This window comes from Dermacentor variabilis, chromosome 7 (assembly GCF_050947875.1).
Source record: "Dermacentor variabilis isolate Ectoservices chromosome 7, ASM5094787v1, whole genome shotgun sequence".
NCBI lineage: Eukaryota > Metazoa > Arthropoda > Arachnida > Ixodida > Ixodidae > Dermacentor > Dermacentor variabilis.
This window is the reverse complement of record NC_134574.1, coordinates 115894433-115918592: the sequence shown is the minus strand read 5'-3', so window position 1 is coordinate 115918592 and position 24160 is coordinate 115894433. Positions and strand designations below refer to the sequence as shown.

At 48.2% G+C, this 24160-nt stretch overlaps 1 protein-coding gene across 1 annotated transcript; it reads left to right on the top strand.

Moving 5' to 3' along the window:
* Positions 1-597: 597 nt before the first annotated feature.
* Positions 598-23070, top strand: LOC142587812 (sulfotransferase ssu-1-like). The gene is made up of 6 exons (XM_075699094.1): positions 598-812; positions 936-1089; positions 6427-6715; positions 10074-10338; positions 13334-13537; positions 22774-23070. The coding sequence occupies exons 2-6, from the start codon at positions 1075-1077 to the stop codon at positions 22985-22987; spliced, it is 987 nt and encodes a 328-aa protein (XP_075555209.1). The 5' UTR covers positions 598-812; positions 936-1074; the 3' UTR covers positions 22988-23070.
* The last annotated feature ends 1090 nt before the right edge of the window (positions 23071-24160 follow it).

Sequence of the window (24160 nt, the reverse complement as noted above, 5' to 3'; positions counted from 1 at the left end):
CGGCTGGGTTCTTGTACATAGCTCCCCGGAACTCAGTGAGCCCAATTACTCGGCGAAAAAAGCAGGTAAGCGAAAATAACACGAGGCCGATCTTCACTGTAGGAGAATGCTGTATCGCAGTAAAAACAAGTTCCTGAAGGAATCACTGAAGTTGGCTGCCCTTTTTTTCAATAAACATTTTTATCGCTCTCTCTGTCAACTCTGCACGAAAACGTTCAGGCCAATTCGGTTTAACGTCACCCTTATTATAAACGCTTGGTACAAGGGCGTTTATGTTCTCCTCACCGTGTTTATACCTCGCCTCAAAGCTCTTGTTTACGAAATCTCTTTCGCACTTGCAAGTGCGATGCAAATTATCGAGCCGTAACGAAACAAAAAGAAACCCTTCACCTCCTCTTGAGCAACAAGCACATGCCATGCGTCGTGTCATCAAGTACTCTTATCTGCGGCAAGCGATTAAGTGCGAGATAATCGTTGCAGCACCAAAGCCGGGAGGTTTTGGAAGCGAACCAAGTGCGCGAGACCCCAAAGTAAGCCGCGTGGTCTCTGCACGTCACGTGATGCGCTCTAGTATAAAAAAAACGAAGGTGAGCACAACTTCGCATACCTCTTTCTTCGCTCCGTAGAATGAGACGAGGCCTGTGTGCTGTGTAGATGGTACGGAGCAATTTGAAACATAGTCCTTACTTCTGGAAACCTCACCATTTCCTTACGGTTGCATATTTGCATCTACGTTGTGCAAACGACGCCATATCTGTATGACCTTCGGACGGAGTTGTAATTGTGACTAACGCTACTCATTTTATTGACGCGTAAGTTTCTTGGATGCACTGTTCGTGACGCCTCTATGGAGTGACGTGATCCTCTCTGGCAGGCATTCGAACTCTAACGCATACAGTTTTGTTTACCGGAACAACTTTCATTTTTCCTTCGAGCGCGTCCCTCTCGATGGAGCCTCCCGTGTAAACCCCAAGATCTGTGACACCGGTGACCCACCTCAGATAGTTTACTAGCAGTCTGAACTTATTTCTAGCAAGTGACTCGCGTCGTTGCAGCGGCACCTGAGAGACCAGCATGCCTGAGGAACAGGTAAGTCTGTTTTTCTTTCTTTTTTTCTTTTTCTTATTGACCCGCGACAACACCAGATTTGATACACGCAACTCCTGCTGGACAAAGTACTTGCGCATCTTCAGTGATAGAAACAGGCTGGAGCGCACACCAATTCCACAAGCTCACTTCGTACGGTCTGTTCGAGAGGCGAGGCTAGAGGAGAAGGTAAGTGCAGCATTATAAAACTGCTACCTCGGAGGTTTATGAAGTGAAGCTTATTTTATATTCACTTACTTGACCTTAACCACTATGTTCGTTTTTTTTTTTTCCGCGAGAGCAATAACCAACCATAAGTCTGCCCTTGATTTTTTTTTTATTGCGATAGCAATTATATGGACGCTTCAGGCGCATTTTTGCCGTCATCGTCTCCGTCGACGCCGAAGTGATGTTCCGTGTAAAATCCAGAGGCGATAGCACCGTCTCCGTGCGTCGTATGCGCTATGTGCGAGTGAAAGCTCGCGAGGGTGAGCCAACGATTGCGGCTCTTTCACGCGCGCAAGGGAGGAAGACAAGGAGGAAATGTGCCGTCTTCCGTCGCGCGCAAGGAACCGGGCCGACGGATCGCAGCTTTGGGCGTGCTCTGTTCTCGCCACTCAGTTTGCGTTGAAGCGACAGACAGCACGAAGGCCACTTCGCTCGCTGCTGCTGCCGCGCTTCCTCGTGTCTGCGTTTTGACAGCGAATTCCAGCGGTCATGGAATGAGATGTCCTCATGTCTGCTTGTGCGCGCAAGACACCATGCTAGTTAATTTAGTTAGTGAGCGAATGTTTACAAGCTAATGTGGCCGATAAAACTACTATCCGTACTTCGTATATCTGTCTGCTAATATGCTGTTCGGGCGAAACTGCGACTGTTTTTTTTTCTAGCTGGTACACTATAAAGTTCCCTCTGTATCACTGCAGGAGGCGAGGATCGACCCAATAAGTGAGAAAACTACAATTTTGGTTCACCTTAACGTTCGCAAAACGAATTAAAATGTAAAAGCGAGAGCTTTATATATTGATAGGAAAGGAGACAGTTGCATGCGCAAGCCGTAAATTACACTCGGCAGTAAAAAGTTGCGGTTTCTGCGAGTGTGTATCTTTCCTTATTGTATGTCCCTCTCAACGTGTTCGTTCAATTGTGTTGTTTTGGCGCCATACGTTTGACAACACAAATGACAAGTCAACACAAGTCACCGCTTATGTCTGTTTTTTTTTCTTAGTCCAGTCTTGCGAGTATTTTGCGTTGTTCGTCCAATATGAACGTAAATCGTTTAACTTTATTCTCCCTGCTACTGGAGACAACATAAAAACTATATACGTATACGTTTGCAAAAAATAAGACTCCCATCAAGTCGAGCCCCACTTCGGCGGCAATTAACTCCCATGTCGTCGTCGTTTCTTTTTTGAACATGTACTGCATGCATGTGTTTACGCCTTAACCATACATGAAAGGTAGCCCTTCCACCAGGTGAGGCCCAATCACGACTTTAAAATATTGGATGGTCTGTCACTCTTGTCACTCTTCAGTCGCAAAGTATAGACTACCGTATTTATTCGTTTCTAAGCTGGTACTTTTTTCTAAAAAGAAAGTCATAGCTTCACCCGAAAATCGAGGCATTACTTGCGGTAACAAGAGGGAGAGAGAAAATAATGCAGAGAAAGGCAGGGAGGTTAACCAGAGGTAGTTCCGGTTGGCTACCCTGCGCAGGGGGAAGGGTTAAGAGGGATGAAAAGAGAAACACAGTAGAAGGGGGAGATAGAAAGAAAGGGAGACAGGTATACGAAGTAAGAATAGTAGTTTTATCGGGCGTATGCGTTTGTAAGCATTCGCTTACTAGCTAAATCAACAAGCATGGTGTCACGTGCGCACAAGCAAACATTGACACTTCTCACTCGATGACCGCGGGAACTGACTCGCAAAACGCTGGTGGGAGGAAGCGCTGCCGCAGGAGCGAGCGAATTGACCTTCGTGCTGTCTCTTGCTTCAACGCGAACTAAGCGCCGAAAAACACGGCGCACACGAACGAAGCTATCGGCCGTCTGTGCGCCCAGACGTTTAGACTATATCTCCATCACCGATTGCTTTAAAGATAGGGCGCGCGCCGCCGGGCCATTCGCAGCAGCAGCTGTAGTAGGACATACACCCCTATCTCCCCTACCCCCGTTGTCTCGCGTGCGAGATTGAGCCACGATCATAGGCTCACCCTCACACGCTTTCACACCACATACAGCATACTGCGCGCGGTGACAAGGTTACCGCCCTTGGACTTTGGACGGAATGTCAGGGCGACGCCGACGGCAGAAATGCGACTGGAGTGTCTATACGATTGCTATCACAATAACAAAGCCGGGTTCGAGGATACGGCCCGTATGTCCGTGACGTGGCATCAAGAGCGCCTCGCTGGGCAGGTGGCAATGTCCACCACTGAAGAAAACGTGTGAAAGAGGAAGACTTGCTTAATGCGCTTATGACTGGTTCTATACAGGAGCAGACACCTTACCGCTGTGACCTTAACTTTTTTTGGACGCTGAACATAACCCAAGGATGAAGCAGCTGGCACCATGCATTCGGAAAGTGTCGCATTTTCAAAGTGTTTGATGGTGCAAAAGATAACCCATTGCGGGAGGAGGGGAGCGACAAGGAATCCAGTGATCTCCACGCGGATGACGATGCTGAGTTGATTGGCTGCATGAAGTAAGCTGTAACAGATTCGCCGCTTGTGGCGTGTGCTCGAAATAAATATCGTTCCTGACTTCAAAAAGTTCGGGCTTTCTTTTAAAAGCAAAGCTTCTCTTGACGAACCTTGCCTGGTTTAGCGACCACGGGAGCTGCTGTCTGGCTCTTCCATTGCTGAACAGACCAACCAATCACAACGCTGCGCGCGCGCCGATGAGTGCCTTGCGGCACTAGCAGATGGCGCTCGCCTACGCGCATCGATGGCTGTGCGGTAATGACGAATCGAATGGCGCTACGTACGCATAGGCATGCTCCCTCTAAAACCACGATGCGTTCAAGGCATCCGTAGTACTCGCTAGGAGCCAGCAACTCCACTTAACAAAATGGTGGGGTATAGCTTGTATAGGCCCGCAGTTGCGTGTCTGTGTTTGTGTGCACGTTTCGACAATTTATGCACTCATACCAAGCCTCACTGTATATTGATTCAAACTCGTTGGTAGGACTGCATTGTAACATGTTTTTTTTGCTTGGTGGCTTTTATATTTTCGGGTGACGGCTCAGAATATGGGTTTGCTTAGCTCCAAGTAAATACGGTATAAACTCTTTTGCTTGATAGCTTCATTGATGATTTCGCTTTCTGCATTTTGGCTTCCATTTCCGATGCAGTCGCAGTCCGCCGAGCTGAAGCTATCTTATATCGCTCATATACTTGCTTCTAAGAAACCAAACCAGCCACCGACTTATAGACTTATCAACAGGGCCCGCTGTCTGATATTCAGGATAGGCCACCTCGCGTTGGTTTGGACGACGAAGCCAGGTAACTCAAACGAAGCTTACGATATGTTCATGTTGAAATATTTAGATGCCGTTTGTGGCGGCTTTCCACTCAGTCGAAGAAATAAAGCGCGTAAACCCTGCATTATATATGAGTTACTGCGGCACATGAAAAACGAAGATAAAATAACAATAAATCCTCTAAAAATAGAAAACATGGATGCACTAAACACTTTCATGGCATTTAGATATCGTGTGTCCAAGGAGCTGCGTGTTGTAATGTACCGGAACAATATGCACATTTTCAGCTCCGTGGCATGGCACTCAAATAAGATATGAAAAATTCTGTGCTCCCTAATTTCGTCCTCCAGAGAAAGTAATTACAGAAATTGTCAGAAACAGTACAACACTGTGGGACGGCAATCACACAAGCCATAAAGCTGCAGAATATCCGGTTGTTGAGATCAGCAGAGACCGCGTATCATTTGCAGCCTTTTCGGTGCTCAGAAATTCGTTTGGGAGAAGCACATTCCTCTGATAGCCACATAGAAGACTTGGAGCAGAAGCTACTAGCGCAATCGGCTGTATCTACAGTCATTGCCGGTGCCTTCTCCTATCCATAAATGTTTTACTCTATAACGGACTTTTTTTCACCACATTCAATTAGGTAGCGGCCGTTTTGGGCTACAACGACGGCTGGCAACTTAAGAAAACTACCCCATTTACGATTAGTAATCAAGACACCGCATCTCTGCCATACATGACCCCAGTTTAAAAATGCAATGTGCTTAAAGCTGAGTCTACCCTCTGTTATAGTTAAATACTATAGATCACGGGATGGGGGAACAATACAAGACGACGCACAGACTGCACGGGCTCAACTCAGTTTGCACATCACTGCCTAATACACCCGAAATACAGACCCCTGGAAAGTCGGCATTTCCCGAACACATTATGGCAAACACTTGCTGAAGTTTACTTTGCCAGCTTTGCTCAATGATTTCTTTTTAACAAGACATTGTCGATGTTGCTTCCGTTTCCCACGAAGAACTCCTTGCTTTCGTTTTCTGAAAGCCAGCGTTGTCAGACCTTGTTATTACTGATAGTGCCACCTTTTGTAATGCTAGTCATTTATTATAATACAGCTTGTTTATTTAAAGACAACTCACTTCGCTATTCAAAATTGTGTTAATGTTGCCTTCCACAAAATAACGTGGTTTTCTGTAACAGTTATTGAAATCATGCTCTATATACCATTGCATTTCATTAATTGAAGATGTACTGCTGCGATAAGCACGCTTGTTTTTATTTTGTTCAGATGCTAGCATATGTAGCGACAGTTGCATCGTGATTACCATGTGCTTACATTGGCAGTTTGCATACCGTTGTGTGTGAGAGAGAGAGACCAAATGATAAATGAAAGGCAGGAAGGTTAACCAGGACTGAGTCTAGTTGACTACCCTACACTTAGGAAAGGGAAAAGGGGAAGTAAAGATCAAAACAAGACGAGAAAGTCCACTGGGGATATCGTTCAGTCACTCAGTCCGGATCACAGACGGTGACTCAATCCCGTAGCTTTCAAATATCGCAGCAGCGCTTTTGTGGCCTTTTGTAGCAGCGATTTGCGAGGCCATGGTCCCAAGATCTTGTTTAAGGTGAGCGGTCTTCTGTTTAACAGATTTAGAGATTTGCAGAGCTCATGTCTTTCACTGCAAATTTCTATGCGCGTCAATGTTGCACTCTGCTCCATTCTACCGGGGGCACAGACTTACTTGTTCGAGCCATAAATCACTATGGTTTTTAGGTCCATGCTCCTGACATCATGATGCAATGAGGCTAAATAAACTGAGTTGAATCAAATTTAATTCATTCGCGGTGCAGCGGGACAAGCAATGCGCGGAAGGTGTGGTACGAAGCCGCCGGGTTGGTTCGTACGTCTTCTGCGAGCACTTTCCCGCAGAGATCCTCCAAGCAGCCCTCGCTTACCGCCACCGGCCCGGTGAGGTTTACGTGGTGACGTACCCGAAGTGTGGCACCACCTGGATGCAGCACATTCTCTACCACGTGTACACCCTTGGCGAGCCGCCACCCACGGCCGAGCATTTCTTCCGCAGCATGCCTTTTCTTGAGAGGCACGGCGTAGAGGCCGTCTCTGAACTCTCTTTTCCCGGTGCGTTCATGTCTTTGAGAACTTAGGTAAGATTAGCACTGACAGTTTAAGCGTGCAATATAACAGCGCCGGCGTTATATGACGGCGCGTTCTTTGCCTGAGCACTGGCGTGCACACCGTACGGAATTTTTCTCTCACGCCTGTTCTATTTCTCGCTGATTCAAGCATACTTATGGTAACTTCTCGTCATTGTGTGTACATGTGTAACTTATTCTTTCCTCACTTCGTCATATCCTTTCTGTATATTCATTGGAAAAGTCAAATGCTGTAAAAGAAGCCCACGAAGAATATTGCCAACATTTTTAACTGAACGCGCGTTGGTGCAGGAGAGAGGAGCTTTTAATTCATCATCGGAAGGCAGCGCTCGTAATCGAGAGGTGGGTGCTTGTGTCGACCAGCGCAGGGACAGCAGTGGCTCCAACGTCAACTTCAAAAAAATTGTCGTTCATGAGCAAAGGGAGCAGAGGATTCGAGGACGTGGTCGACGTCGCAGCTTCAACTTCAGAAGCTACTGTTCCAAGTTTCGCGGCTGAGTGTGGGCGGGAATGGGCGGTGACCAGAATTGACGAGGCTGGGGCGAAGGAGATCGACTGATGACTTCGAGTTGACGGGGGTCGGCCGTAGCCAAGCTTCGGAGCGCAGGCGTCAGCGGCAGTACGATCCTGGCGAGGAGTAGGTGCAAAGTTACTTAAAAAGCTATGTTGCATTTCGAAAATGGAGTTGGCCATTGGTTGCAGCAGTGACGAACGGAGTGGCCAACACGCCAACAGTGGAAGCAGATGGGCCTGTCGTCAGAGGTGCGCCATTCAGACGGATTGAAGGGTGTTGTAGGGAAAAGATTGTCGGGATTGAGGACGGCTGCAAGAGAAGTGCTGCGTGCTTTGTATGAGGGTAGACGGATACGCGGAGTTGAGACCCACGTTTTCAAATTATTGTCCAACAACGGCCTGGATCATATCAATCGTGGCAGGTGATGGATCGCTGGGAGTCGTGGAGTGCGATGGCGAATAGGCGGCCTCGAGCTCACGCAGGATGACGCCAGTTACGTTGTTACGTGGAATTGTCTGGCAGGTATGGTTCTCATGAGTCGACGTAGCAGCGGTATTTGACAAGTGCACGATGATACGTCGGCTCTTAGCTTGTTCAAAGCCGCAGCATTCTTTGATGATGGCATCAATAATAGAAGCGTTGCCGAAAACGAGCAAGTTGAAGGCGTCGTCTGCGATGCCCTTCGATATGTGCGCCACTTCGTCTGTTTCGGACATCTTGTCCTCAGCTTTGCGGCAAAGAGCCAGGACGTCTTGTATGTATGAGATGTAGGGGGCCCTGTGGGGCTCTGAGCACGGGTCGTAAGGGCCTTTTTTGGCTGTGACCGTGCGCCCAAAGAGGTCACCTAACAGTTCGCGATGTTTTCCTTTGAAAATGTAGCAGCTTGTTAACTCGTCTTCGTGGGTTCGGTGCCACACGCCTGTTGTACTGCTCAGGTAAAATATGGCGTTAGAGAACATGATCGTTGCGTCCCACCTGTTATATTAGTGCTGACGCGTTCGTAAACGTTATTCCGCTCTTCGTCACTAGTACCGTCCAAGCCGCAAAACACATCAGGGTCGCGAGCCTGGGAAAGCGCCACGACTGGAGCAGTCTGACGAGCCGTGGCCGACGTTGATGGGCTCTCATATCCGGGAGTCATGGTAGCGAGCTCGATGTAGCGACCACTGCGGAGCTCCGTGGCGATTACGAGGATGGCAAACCTCCACCGAAATGTTCAGTGCGGAGGGACACAAGCAAACTAATTAAAATGCACTTACAAGAGCAAAGCAGCCAGCGACCAAGATTGAAACCAGCTCGTGCCAAGCCCAGGTGCCCGTCTTCGTCTTTCTCTGCGCCATGTTTCTTAAGCATCTGTTCCATCGCAACAAAATAAACCAAAGTGAAATGCGACCTTTGAGCAAGGATTACGAATGTTGCTGATTCATGTGCATAGTCAAGAGAACTAAAAAGCATAACAGATTTATGCGACCTTAAGTGAGCACATACTTAACGCACGTATCGGAGGTTCTTTCTACCCTGGTATTCTGCGGGGACGGCCTCTCCTCGCTTCCTGCGCATCTCCTTCCATGGCCGTACTTGATGGTCGTTTCAATAATCGCATGTCTTCTAATCCCCGGCGTTCCTCAAGCGTACGAGTGATTGGTGAAGCTCGCTCAGCGGCTGTTTTCTTGGCTATGCAAACAACTCGCGTGACTTTCTTCTTCGGTGCCATCGTAGGAAAGAGGTTAAGCAATGCATGCGCTCTGTTCTTTCGCGCACATGTGGTTATGCGTCACACCCTGTTAACCCCACTGTCCACGCCACTGCCGATGCGCCCCCGAGCGAATGAGTGTTACTTGGTCCGTTTGACCAGTCTCCTAGAAGCTCCAGTGTTAACTTAAGGCGCAGCCAACTTTTCTAATATTTGTTACGACATTTTAGATAACCGTGAGCCTGTAGAGGGACAGGAAAACATTCGTGCACTTTCATGCTTTTAGGTTAAACATTCTGTGGCGCGATTTGTCTTCTGTACTTCTCCAAGTTCTGGAAATTCACCTTTATTGTAGTTTGTTCCTTCTTACAACTCTAATACATTTTGCACCATTAGTGACCCATGTTTTTATGCAATAATTGTCAATACAGTCGTTATACTTGCACGCACTTTATTCATCATTCTGAAAGCGCTATTTTTTATCTCTATAGCGCTGTGGAACGGTGAAACGCGCATTCCGTTTTTTAAAGATACTCGGTGCGCAGTGTTAAAGAAAGGAAGTACGTGCTGGATCGATGAACATTGTCATTGTGGGACAAATGAAACTGTTACAGTCTGGTGACAGTGAGACAAACAAAAAACATTTTCTCTCATGCGTTAACGGCGAGCACATTACTCCGAACGCCGTTCATTTAAGTTTCCGTGCGCATTAATTCGTGCAGTGCTGCGGTGAAAAAGCCTGGCATCGCCGTCCAGATGCAGAACACAGTGCACAAGTTGTGTTAGTGCGCTTGGCGCCGCCGCTTGCATAATATGAAAACCATAATGTTCGTATTTGATACATGTTATTTGTGTACGCACGCAATGAACAACCTCTAAATAGATAGATAGATAGATAGATAGATAGATAGATAGATAGATAGATAGATAGATAGATAGATAGATAGATAGATAGATAGATAGATAGATAGATAGATAGATAGATAGATAGATAGATAGATAGATAGATAGATAGATAGATAAAAATGCATGCTCTTGTGTTCTGTGTCTTTTGTGCAATGATCTACCCATGGCTGCTTTCAAATAACAATGCTTTCTTTATGTCAATTACTGCAGGCAGTGCAATCAAGACGCATATGGTGTACGACGAAGATCGCATCTGCCCCGAAGCCAAGTACATCTACGTGGTGCGAAACCCTTTCGACTGCTGCGTCTCCTTCTACCACCACTACAAGCTCTATCCCATCTACCAGTTTGAAAGAGGCACCTTCGACGAATTCTTCGAGCTCTTCCTCTCCGGTGACGTGGACGGTGGAGACTATTTCGACCACCTGTTGTCCTGGTACCCGCACCGAAATGACCCCAACGTCCTTTTCGTCAGGTGCTCGGATAATATATTCACGGTCACGACAGCGTTAACATAGGTCCCCTGTGCTCCTAACAGAGATAATTAATTAATTATTTATTTATTTATTAATTAATTAATTAATTAATTAATTAATTAATTAATTAATTAATTAATTATGGGTTTTACGTGCTAAAACCACTTTCTGATTATGAGGCAAGGCGTAGTGAAGGACTCCGGAAATGTAGACCACCTGGGGTTCTTTAACGTGCACCTAAATCTAAGTACACGGGTGTTTTCGCGTTTCGCCCCACCGAAATGCGGCCACCTTGGCCGGGATTCGATCCCGCGACCTCGTGCTCAGCAGCCTAACACCATAGCCACTGAGCAACCACGGCGGGTTAACAAAGATCACTTCATAAGATTACAAATGTACGCCATGATGTCTGCTTTAGGATAAACAGGACGTTTTGGTGTTACTTCTGAATGGCAGCATTTAAAGAAACAAAAAAATTGATTGTTGCAGTGGCTAATGAGGTTATAGAGACTGTGAGATCCAGTGTTCCTTTAGGGATCACATTTTCTACTGCCAAAGCTATCCGGGCCGTATCTATGTAGGCACAATATTTTTTAACATAATGTCAAGACCCATACGTTCATAAATATAAGCGGAACTAAGTAAGACTCACTGACAAAACATATTTTTACTGCGAAAGCTGTATATGACTAGCCTTCCATAGTTTTTTCGGCGTCCGGCAACAGAAACGGATTTAGCGATTTCTAACAAACCTATACGGGTGCAGTGCGGCGGCACAGATGTAAGAATGTGGAACAGATCAGAACGCTCGCCGTGAACAATAGCCTGATGTCCAGATTATCGCAGTATATAATAAGGAAAGGTATCAGCGCTAAGAACAGTTGGGTTATCGTTGGGGCGGACACGTACAGTTTGTAAACCCGAAGAACAACATGCGTATGCGATAAGCGCCGGAAGGAACGGCAACAAGAATGTAAATGGAGCAGGCGCGAAACGACCACCGACGAAGAACGTTCCCGCGATGCTGAACGAAAAAATGACAACCCACGCTCTAGGAAGATGGAATGGCAGCGAAAGCGCTTTGTTTTTCGTTTGAGAGCTTTACTGTCGTCAGCTTTCGCTGCCATAACATCTTCACAGAGTCGAATGGATGTCACTTTGTATTTGTAGCCCCACTCGCACTCACACACCCCACAGTTCTACTCAACCGGACTCAGTCGGACTCGAACTCATCAAAACTATATTCAAGTCGGCTCACTCACACTCAGATTCACGGGTCGGTCTGAGTCCGAGTGAGTCGGCTCGTAATTGAATTTGCCGACTTACGCTCAACGCAGCTTCCATCTGCCGCATACTGGGCTTCCATCACTTGCCTGAAAGTACTTTATTATGATATATTTGGTTTAAGTACGCAAAGTGGTCACCACAGATGTTAATAATAACAGAACGTGAAAGTGAACAACGTGAATTGCATTGTTCATATGGGGATGATTCGGTGTTGGTATGGTGTGAGAGGAGGCGAAGTCACGTGAAGAAACCGCAGTACAGAAAAGAGCGTCACTGCGAACTAATTTTAGTCAAGGCAGACAGGTTCAGTTTTCATGAGGAAGTTGCCAGCGTACTAGACATTTGTGTCAGCGATGCTCCTGCCGCCCTGCGCTGCACTGAATTTATATTATTTGATTGCACGTCACAAGAAGCACACATCTGTCCATCTCAGTTGCGCTGTCTGATTGCCGTGAGGGTACAGCAAAACGGTTAAATGACAATCTAGATAGGACAAGGACAAGCGCTGACTTCCCGCTGAGGTCTTATTAGCCAATGCGCCGAACTTATACAAAACAGTGATGCATTTATCCGAAGCATATAAACTACTGCCGACGGTATAAAGGTTAACAGAGACAAGTGAGTACCAAATAACAAAAATTCAGAAAAGAGCTCTTACACTAGGATTGTTCATTCGTAAGAGAAAATTTCACCCAATCATGAGTCGGGACTTACCACTAGGGAAGGCGGCCGTCCAATGTGAAAGTGCGGTTACGAAAGAAAAGCTTTCGGAATTCGGCCTCAGGTTAACAAAGCGGTAAGAGAAAGAAAAATGGCGCTCGGTAAGAGAGTTTTTACACGCACGGACCTTTGACGCGACTTTGCATTTGTTTGTCTCTAGTTCATACAGTTTTGTTCGCCTGTATTCGTTGCTGCTTTTTTTCTGGTACTCACTTGTTTTTCTTAGTCTTGATTATGTCATCAGTAGTTAAGGTATTTTTTTTTTCAGATAGCTGTTACACTGCTGTGCTTTGTATAAGTTCGGCGCATTGGATAGCAGAATCTTAGTTGTAATTCCATGGTGGTCCTTGTCCTGTCTAAGACCTCAGTTAACCACCGTGTGGCGCCCTGATGACGATGAATCCCCAACTAGCCCAAACAGCCACCCTGCAAAGTTCGACTGCCGTGAGAAATTCTGCTTGCTCACGCTAGCCCCTTCCTTATAAAAAGAGGAAACTGTCAAAACGACAGTAGGTAGTGGTTTGGCAACACGGTCGCCGACCCGCGAATCTTGCGCCTTTCGCTGCAGCGGACCACGAGTTCACAAATCAAACATGCAGCAGCTTCTGTGAAGACACGTTTCACTTTTGTGTTCTACCGATTCCAGATGGATCAACCATATCTTTCTTTGTTGAATGGGACGTGCCGACCAGTCCAAGCATGAGCGCGGTTTTCATGTACCGCTGCGATGAAATGCCAACCCACTGAATGAAGCCCCGAACTTTCTTTTGTCTCTGCTGTCGTTCAAGTCTCTCGCGTAGCGCTAATGCGCAGACGGTGCTGGTACGTGGACTACTACGCGGGAACACTCACGTCGTAGCTTCTCTACGACCATCCTGCAGCTCAAAGTGTGTTTGCGTGGAAACGTAAAACGATTTATGTTTTGATTTACATAAAATGGTCAAGTTTTTTGCTGAGGCCCCGTGACACTGTTGCTTATTGCTGCAGGTACGAAGATTTGAAGCGGGACACTGAGTCCTGGGTTCTAGCGGTGGCAGATTTTCTTGGAGCCGAGTACGGAAAAGCGCTCCGCTCTGACCCCGACGTCCTGGCCAAGGTGCTGAAAGCCGCTAGTGTGGCCGAAGTCCGACGACTAGCGCGGCTCGAGCGAGAGTACCAGGCTGAGCTCATGGCCTACACACCCAGGCACAGGTGACGCTATTTATGAACACCTATCTATGAACACTAGCTAGCATGGATCACGTGAACCTCCGAAGAGACTTAAAGGGACACTCAATTGGTTTAGGGGGATAGAAGAATGCCTTTAATGTTGCAGTGGCTTTCTTTATTTTTAATTCCGAGCCGAAATTCTAGCACCGTACGTCATGGATTGGAAAACATTTTCTCTTATTCGGGCTGTTGTGGCGCAGTGAACATTACCAAAACTTACGAATGCTTTAGCGGGGTGACTGACGATTGATTTAGTGCATGTGTGTGCACACTTGCTTGTAGCTGCCCCTCATAGCGCTTAAACAATCCTAAGCACGTATTACCATCAAAACCGAACCTCAACGCTCAACAAGTCATCAAAACCTGCTTAAGTAAATCTTTCTTTTTTTTAAATACAACGCTTTCGATCTTTGTCGCGATCCGCCCTGGTTCGTGTACAAGGGAGGGCTCGAGGCACCCGCCGTTAGACAAACGCTCCGCAGCGTGGTGGTGGTGGTGAACGATGACTGACCGCCGAGCAGCCTTGCTCGTCGGTGTTTATTGGTTGCAGTACCTAATGTTGCCTACCGAGCATGGCAGGCCACCGAGCCTGGAACGCCAACGAAGATTATGCTTGAGGGGGCGTCACATGCCTGTTACACCCCCTTACCCCCAGTTTGTCGACAACAAAAAACATCCAAGTTCAAAGTACGAGGTTCTAGAGCCTCCGCTCTAGCCGGGTCGACAGTGGCTGCTACCCAGGCGAGTAACGGTCCGGTGGCCTCCGCCGTCGAGTAATCCGCCTGGGCACTGGTGTTGACGGGCCGGTTGTGGCAACGCCAGGTGCTGCCTGAGCCAGCCTCGCAACATCCGGAGGATACACAGTGTTCGGCCTTGTGAGCGGTGACGGGCTCTACACAGGCCCAACGGGCGTCGCACCACTGGCAACGCTCGCCGCCTCCGAGGTTGGCAGTGCTCCGCTGGAAACGATTCGTGTTGCCGCTAGTCCTTCTGCGGGCGGGAACTCTGAAGTGGCAGTAGAGGGTGCTGGAAAGGCCCCGAGGCGAGGCCAGACATGGTTGGCGTGTCTGTGCCACAAGGCCCCGTCTGGCATGCTGTCGAGCAGCAATGAGGCGCTGGCAGGAGACACTACCAATCCGGCGGACTAGGGTGGGCCAGGACGAAGTTCCTCGCGAGAACTGGAGCTATCAACTCCGGCAAAAGTCCGGGATGGCGCCCTCGGTCAGCAGTCAGATTTTGCTTGAGCTGCTTCAGGAGCACAGTGCATCGGAGGTCCGGATGCAAGACGTCCAAGGGTGTCTTGACCATACGACCCAGCAGCATCTCAGGGGCATGGCCAGTGACATCGTGGGGCGTGGTCCGGTACTGAAACAGTATCCGGGCAATCTGCGTCTTGAAATCCCTAGTCTGGCTCTTCTTAATCTTGTCCTTGATGGTTTGCACCACCCGCTCGGCTGCACCGTTTAAAGCAGGGTGGTACGGTGGAACCATCATCCGCCGGATACCGTTCTTCGTCAGCCAGGCCAGGTATTCTGTGCTGGCGAAAGCAGCATCATTGTCAGACACGATGACCTCCGGCAACCCCTGGGCGGCGAAGACCTGCCTTAGCGCTGCAATGGTCGCACCTGCTGGTGGAGTGGTGACAGGTAGAACCTCTACCCACTTCTAAACGGCGTCCACCACCACCAAGAAGTAATGGCCCTTGAAGGGCCCCCCAATATCCACATGCAGGCGGGACCAGGCTCTCTGTGGGAACGGCCAGGGGGTGATTTCCCCATGACGCGAGGCCCGCTGATCCTCCTGGCAGATTTGGCAGCTCTGCACTATGTGGGCGATGTCCTGATCCAGGCCACGCCACCAAACATGGGAGCGGTCCACCATCTTGGTCTTTTCTAAGCCAGGATGACCCTCGTGCAGCAACTACAGGACCCTGGACCAGAGATCTTGTGGGATCACCACTATTGAACCCCACACTAGGCAGCCATACTGCAAGCTCAACTCAGCGGCCTTGTGGCTATAGGCCTGCTGATCTAATTCATCCCCACGGGACACCGCCTTGACCACCTGAGACAGGACTGGGTCCCGGCTGGTCGCTTGAAATACCGCGGATCTGGAGAGCACCTCCGGGCACGCGTGTTCCAGCAAGAACATTTCTGTAGGTTCTGGAACAGCATCAGGCACCTCTGGCAGGGGCAGGCGGCTCATGGCATCAGCAGGTCGCAGGTCCTTTCCCGGACGGTAAACCAGCTGGTAACTGTAAGCCGCCAGCGTCAAGGCCCAGCGTACCACTCGAGGTGATGCCTGCACAGGAACTGCCTTGTTATTCCACAGTAGCCCCAACAGCGGCTTGTGGTCCATGACCGCCTCGAACTTCCGGCCCCACAGATACTGGTGTGAGCATTCTATTCCGAGCATGAGGGCCATGCCTTCCTTGTGCAGCTGGCTGTAGCGTTGCTCTGCAGCATGAACCCGACGAGAAGCAAACGACACAGGGCGGTAGTGGCCATTCTTGTTCCGGTGTGCCAGGACGGCTCCCAAGACGTACGGCGACGCACCTACGGTCAGGACGACAGGTTTGGCAGGTTCGAAGTGTACTAGCACTGGAGCCTTGGTGATCATCTCCTTGCTGTGCTGGAAAGCCTGGTCCTGCTCCTTCTTCCAGACCCTTTGCTGACCATCTCTAAGCAGAAGATGGAGCGGCTGTAGATGCTCCGACAGGTTCGGCAGAAAACTCCTGTAGAAGTTGATGAGGCTGAGGTAGCTCTGAAGCGCCTTCTTGTTCTGGAGCTTAGGCGCCTTGAGCACAGCATCAAGCTTGCGGGGAGCCGGGGCTAGGCCAGCCTGCGAAATGACATGCCCCAAGTACTCAACACTGGGGGCCGGGAAAATGCACTTTTCCAGCTTTAGCTTGAGGCCGCCGTTCTGCAATCGTGCCAGGACGTTGTGCAGGTTTTGCAGGTGGTCCCCGTTGTCGCTGCCAGTAATCAGGATATCATCTAAGTACACCGCCACATGCCCCTGAAGTGGTTGTCCATCTCCCTCTGAAATATGGCTGGGGCTGATGCCACGCCAAACGGTAAGCGCGCGTACTGGAAGAGCCGCAATGTTGTCAAAATTGTGACATACTTCTGGGAGGCGTCCTGGAGCACCAGCTGCTGGTAAGCAATCCTGAGACCGAGCTTGGTAAACTTCTATCCACCGAACACCGATGACGAGAGATCTTCAATCCGGGGCAACGGGTACCTCTCGACGGTAGCGACGGGGTTGATGGTAACCTTGAAATCCCAACAGATGCTGATACTGCCATCTTGCTTGAGGACTGGTACGATGGCAGCGGCCCATTCAGACGTCTTGACGGGCACCAGGATGCCCTCTCGCTGTAACCATTGCAGCTCCTAGGTGACCCCGTCCTTCAGGGCGAACGGCAGTGGGCGAGGCTTGAAAAAACGAGGCCGGGCTCCCTCGGTTGCATAGAGGCCAGCCGTTGTGCCGGCGAATGTGCTCACCCCTGGCTGGAACAGGAACTTGAACTTGGTCAGGAGGCTGGGGACGTCTTTCACCGCATGCAAGCTGGCTTCCTGGTACTTTGGCAGACAAACGCCCAGTGCATGAATCCAGTTTCGGCCAAGCAGCGTCGGCGACAACCCCTTGGTTAGGTAAAGGGGAAATATTGCCTCCCTATCGCCAAAGCGAATGCTGACCTGTGCATGACCCTGGGCCTGGGAGAGCTGCCCGGAGTAGCTGCGCAACATCACGCCCGAAACCTCGACGGACACGGCGGGGAAGGTACGCCAGAAGAGTTTCCCGGCCATGACCGAGACGCTGGCCCCTGTGTCCAGCTCCATCGAAATGGGGTGCCCGCAGATTTCGACGATTAGCATGTACGGCGGCACAGACGACAGAACAAAGCCTCTTTGTCACATGTCGAAAATCGGCGGGTCCTCGGCCACGAAGTGGAGCCTGGCCGCGGACGAACTCGAGCCTGCTGCCGCACGCCCCCGCCGCGTACCCTTGCGACGGCTACCCTAGCCGCGGGTTTGTGTGGTACCTGGGCTTGAACCAGGCTGCTATTGCTGTTTGCTGTTCGTCCTCCCCCTTCGGCATACACATGCCAGGTGCCCAGTTTTCCCGCACGTAAAGCATTGTGCTTGAGAGAACTGGCACTTTAAGTGGGAGTACAGCGGCCGCAGTTACTGCCCTTTGTCGCCAACTTGCTGACCGCCGCTTCCACCAATGGTGAGCCCGTCGCACTGGCAATATCGCCGGCGTCTTTGGCGGCAGCTTCCATTGCCAGCGCTGCCTTCACGGCGTCGTCCAGCGAAGGGTCGGGAAACTCCAGGAATCGCGTCTGCATGGCGGGGTTGTTGATGCCGCGGACGAAACGACTCCGGAGCAGCGAGTCCAGCTGGTCCCCGAAAACGCAGGCACTCGCTAACCCTCGTAGCGCAGCAGCGAACTTCCCGAGGGTTTCTCCTTCCCGGTGGCTCCGATCGTTGAAGCGGAAACGCTCCATTAGTATGGATGGTGCGGGGTTGAAATGCGAGTCCAGTATGGTGAGCAGCCCACCCAGCGTCTTAATATGCGGCGTGGCTGGCTTGAGAAGGTCAAGCAGGAGACTGAAGAGGCGGTTCCCGCGGCTGGCCAGGAAAATGTCCCGCTGTTTGGCCTCGGGTGTGTCGTTTGCCCGGAAGAACACGTGGACTTGTTCCTCGTAAATTGGCTAGGCGGACCCATCTCCCTCGAACGGCTCGAGCCTTCCGTGCAGCGACGTGGCGGCAGCAACAGGGGCGGTGTTTCGCCGCTCGCGGCTGCGTGGGGCGATCCGTGGGTACTCGTCGCCAGTGTCACGATCCGCCCGGGTTCGTGAACAAGGAAGGGCTCTGGGCACCCTCCGTTAGACGGACGCTCCGCAGCGGGGGCCGGGGGGGGGGCGGGGCTGAACGATGGCTGACCACGGAGCAGCTGTGCTCGTCGGTGTTTATTGGGTGGGGTGCCCAATGTTGCCTACCGAGCACGGCAGGCCACCGAGCCTAGCGGGCCAATGAAAATTATGCCTGAGGGGGCGTCACATGGTTGTTACAATCTTTAACAATAAATATTATGTATGCCTGCGCAGGCGCCTTGTATTAATTATTCTAGTATTCACAGCTATCTCAATTATTGTATTACAGCGTAGGGTAACACATATCCAACACATATAGCACCGCTACAGCAATTGCAGAATCAGGCCATCCGGATATTATCGTTCAGCTCATTCTACTGTAGTGCTTCTGGTATGCTTCACCCCCCCCCTCCAACCACAGAATACTTGCAGTAAATAATCTTGTTGAATATAAATTAACCGTAACATTATTTAAAATACCACGTAATCCTCCCCCAGTAAATATATTTTCTGAGGCTACTTTGTTTAACTTAAACCGCACAAGATTCGTAGCCAACAACAATTTTTATTGCCACGAATACATACTAATTATGGAAAACAATCTGGATATTGAACAGTATTACCTACCTGGAACAACCTCCCATTAGATGTCTAGCGCTCTTCTACTTTAGGTCTCTTCAAGAAAACATTATTCACTTTCCTACTAGAGAACCAAAGTTATCCACGTATCTAAGCTATTAACTTCACTGTTGCTCATTTGTTTTTCGCTTTTCCTTTTTTCTAGTTTCTTTTTTCATTTGTAGACTTTATAAACATTTTTGGTTTCTTATGTTGCGAATGCCTTAACTACTGTTTCAATTATAGTTATCAACTTTATGTCATTTCAAGTTTGTACTACATTTACATTGTATAATATTCCACTTAGTGACTACTGCATTGCTGTTTTATGCTGTTTATTTGCGCAAATATATATATATTTCCTGACAGGAGGTTCCCTTTCAGCCACATGCTATGGGACCTCCCTGTGTATACTTATGTAAGCATATAGTCCACTTATAAAAAATAAACTGGAAACTGAAGCTGATGCTGAATACCGGAAATCAATGACATCAAAGAGGCATGGCCACCCGCATGTTTTTTCAAAAGATGAAACGCCAACAGAGACCGCACACTAAGAAAAAAGAAAGGTGCTTCTTAGTGTGCTGTCTCTGTCGGCGCTTCATCTTTTGAAAGCAATGAACCAACTAGCCCCACAACGTGTTCTACAGCCACCCGCGTATCATTCGTGCCTTTGCCTCGTTACCAAGCAGGTGTGTGACGTTAAGAGTGGTTTTCTTTGTGGCATTGTGGTAGGGTAATTTACTCATACACATCCTGGTGTCGCAGAAGCTCGACAGCTGGAGCCTGATGAAGTTCGCGCCTTGCTTAAACTGACTATTCGAATTCGTTTTTTTTAATATTACATTCTTCATGTTTACTATGGCGGACGCAAAAGCGTCTGTGTGCCGTTTCACCGTTTCGTGAAGGCCGGGAAGGCGAGAAGGAAAGCGCTCTGACACGGAAACTGCGAACCAGCAGACGCATAATGGCATTACATATTTTGCCCCAGCCACTTACAGTGAGTGAGCTGGAAGATTGTGCTGGATTATCTTGTTCGGCTTTGTAATTGCTTCCACGAGAACAGGACGTTCAAAGCAAACTTCTGCGTTTCAAAGGTTGCTTATTTGTCCTTTCGTTTTTTTTTTATTTCTCGGTTTTTGTGTGTGTGTGTGTGTGCCTTTTTGTCTAGATGACCAGGTAAAGTAAGGAAGTAATGTAACCAGCAGCGAAGAAATACGCAGTTAACTGTTCTGAAATCGTAGTCAAGAGCAGAGGCGTATTTTCTAGTCTTTCCTTGTTAAGCAGTGTGATACTGAGTGGATATCAGCACACATAATCCCAGAAAAACCGACTCGTTATTGTCTAATTCCTGACACAGGTGAGATACGGCACACTTACCAATGAGAGCGAGGTTCTCCAGTAGCATTTTTATTGTAAGCAGCTTCATAATTACTTGAAGCGTGTCTGGAATGCCGTCACGCACTGTCGACACTGGCTCTGCGCAAGTTCTAAAGCCGAGCAGACTATCTTCACAGTCTTCTTTACAACAAATGTTCTTAAGAAGCGCTACCTCTGATGCTTCTCTCTATAATGCATAGAAAAAAAAGGAGGAACTGTCTTGTACAAAAATCCGCAGAAACAATATTGGTAAAGTTTGCAGCATATAGAAAGAAGTCATAATCTAGCAATTGTAGACACTTGACCTAACATTCGCTACGTTAATTTTATGGCAGAAAAAAAAACTGAAAAGGTGGGTGCCAATTCACAAAGCTTTACAGTGGTAAGCGTTCTTAGCCATTGGCCGGTCCCCTTCGCTGATAAATATGTCCAACATCGTGACAGGCTGGTATCTGCGTTTTTTGTGAACACGGGCTATTTGTGAACAGTGCTTTTCGTTCCATTGAATTAGAAAATAAATCCCAGACAGAAAAGCTACAAAAAAGTATCCCGAGGATATTTGGAATCCAGAAAACAAATACACGCATCTATTATACAGGGACAGCACGCAGACGCAATTTATCCCAGCTGACAATGACGAAATAATATTTCAATAGGACGCAAGACATGGTATAAAATATTGCAAAATATGGACCCGTTCCACGTCCAGGATTTTTGGACGTTGCCCCTTCGGCTATTTTTCGAACTTCACCGCAGTGCACCAATGAACTCAATGGGCAGCATTTTCAAAAAATGATATTTCAGAAGGCAGCCCGAATTTCAGCAACCTTCAGCTAGCAGCCTCCTCGGGGTAGGTCCTTTTATTAACGTGCATATCCACCTATCTGTAACGTCATTGCTGTGCTAGAGGAAGATTTTGGTCAGGGCTGATTAAAACACTGCTATAACGCAGCAGGAAAGTTACGAATCAGTGCCGTAAATATGCAAAGTTTTGCAAGCGTCTCAACGTCGCTAACAGAAATTTGTTGAAACTTGGTCGGCCTTTTGTAAAATCATCTTCTAATGTTCAACCCATTGAGTTACGCTGGTGCATTACAGCGAAGTTCGACAAATGGCCACAAGGACAATGTCGAAAAATTTCTGGGTACGAAGGTGTTTCTTCATCGATGAATTGAAGTGCTGCACGCAGAGCTGCAAGTGCGGCGGCCGTCGTCGATGTCAAAAGTACAAACTCAATGTATTTAGCCGCAACGAACGCTGCAGCTGCTGAACTAGAGCACAAGAACATTAAATCACTATTACATCGTTTGAAACATACAAGGGAGTCACTATGGTATTCCTGCAGCACCATCCAATCATTGCTGCGCATATGTATACGTTATGAACATGCCGAGTTCAACATGAACCACTGTCGAAACGTTTCAGACTAGATGAATACTAGAGCACGCATAAAACATAATCGACATTTAATAACACAGAACAGGTAAATGTAATAAACATTATTAGAAACTTCCGTATCAGCGCTGACATTAATGTTTCGCCCAATGTCGACTTCATGTGTGGTGTCCACATAATCAGTAAGTTAACATCATTACCATCTTTAATTTTATCTCTGACCCTTCCCGCTTCGCAAGGCGCCGCTTCAACCATGCGACTGGGGAAGCTCCTGCTGCGCGAATCTTCAAGCCAGCGATAATATATTGAAATAAATTCAGGTTAATTATCAGGAGTGACCAGTCTGCTAATTAAGTCGTGAAATTCTAAGTAGTCAAGTGTTCAGCGATTATAAATGTAGAAGTTTCCTGCTTTTATTACTACTGACCTCCTCCAACACCATACATCCACCTATAATCGCGTCAGAACAACAGGTACTTGCGAAAAAAATTGTAATAACTGTCCCTTTACACGATAAAATTCAAGCCTTTTGGGCCAGTCATGCCATCCATTCGTCGTCAGAGGAACCGCTGTAGAAAGCAACACACTCTTAAACGATAGCCTTTTTAACATGGCCCACTTTCACATTTTAAGACAACAGCCACGTTGGTATTCGGTGATTTGTTTATTGTAGGCCATTCTAAGAAAGCTATAGTGATCAAAGCAATATTTCCACGAACACTCCACTAATATGTTGGGATCCAATTATCATGTTAAACATATTTTAACAGCAAATCTGGCTCTGCGGTTGTACACACGCCGATCGTTGTTGCCTAGACGTTGCGGTAAACGAACGTGCCATCAGGACCAGTACGACTATTACTCTTATTTTATTTTGCAGCCACACAGCTGTTAACATTTCGCATGCGGGACTGCTTTTCGTACCATCTTTCTTCTCCGACAGGCTACCCCGGTGGGCACAGTTGTACCTGGACCACTCCGGACACCGCGCAACCAGCAAGCACGCCGAAGGCGCAAGCGTAGTCAGGAAAGGTGTTGTTGGAGACTGGAAGAACCACTTCAACGCGGAACAGCTGCAGAGGATGAAAGACAAAGCGGCGCTGAAGTCTGGCGAGATCAACTTATTGAGCCTGTGGGGAGACTGCCTCGCACTTTAAAAGAAGCGAGAAAAATCTTTCTGCATAAATACTTCTACAAGTGCCCCATGAAGGACCACTTGCAGAAATTTTACGTCAAGGTCTCTTTGTCGGTTTTTCACTGTAGATCGGTGCATATTATTTTGTGCTCCGTTTTGCTCTCTGGATCGATAGTAGCCCGGTCGCACGTTTGTGTTTAACGAAACAAACGAGCGTCGCATCGTTCCTGAAGCAGCGTCTCATTGTTTCAACGGTACGGACATTTTCTACACTGGGAATGTCCTTAAAGATATGTCATACTAATATACCTATAAATAAGTATGCACAGTGCTAATCGTTATTGCGCCCAGTGTAACTTATTACGGTGCACGTAGTTTCTGAATCATTTCATGTGCAGCATGTGAAGTCGTTCGTGTAGATATATTTAGAACAACGCATGCTGTGTACAGATTCTCGTGTAAGCTGGGGAAGAGGAACATTTACTAAACACGTAAAAGTAATATTCCTGTACGGATAGGAACAATAGTATAACTGTAAAACCTGTCATTTGTAGGAAATGGGAGCCACTCACTAAGACAAATGCAGCAGCTGGTGTCAGCCGACTACGCCGGCATCATTAACACCTAATTAAGGCAATGGTCGAGTAGAGTAAAGCAATGAAGGGGGCTAGTTGGTGAACGTTCATGGTTATATTGCGCTCAGTTTTACAAACACGATACTAAGGAAGGACAGGACGTGGACGGACGAAGCGCAAACTACCAACTGTTTGATACTGTTAAAGAACGCGCTTATATACAAGGAGATATGGTGCGGGGGGGGGGGGGGGGGGGGGGCTACATATAAAAAGATATGACAAGGTGACGACATGTGATTATAGTTTGGGTCCGGCATACATCCTTCACATGCACCCGTTCGCCCTGGCGAACTCGACCTCAGCTTTGATAAGCGCGATGGACGGAGTGCTTACGCACGTCTCTTTTTCTTTAGCTATCGCAAGCGCCTCCCATATTTCTCGCTCCGTTTTTGTTTTTGATGTTCCGATGACTGTGGTGCTTTCTATTAGCGGAGAGCATTTGCACTGTTTGCAATGTGCGGCCAAGTTGCTAGGTGCTGTCAGAAGCTGGCACGTGTATTTGTGCTCCCGTAACCTATCGTTTAGACAACGTCCAGTTTGCCCAATGTATACTTTCCCGC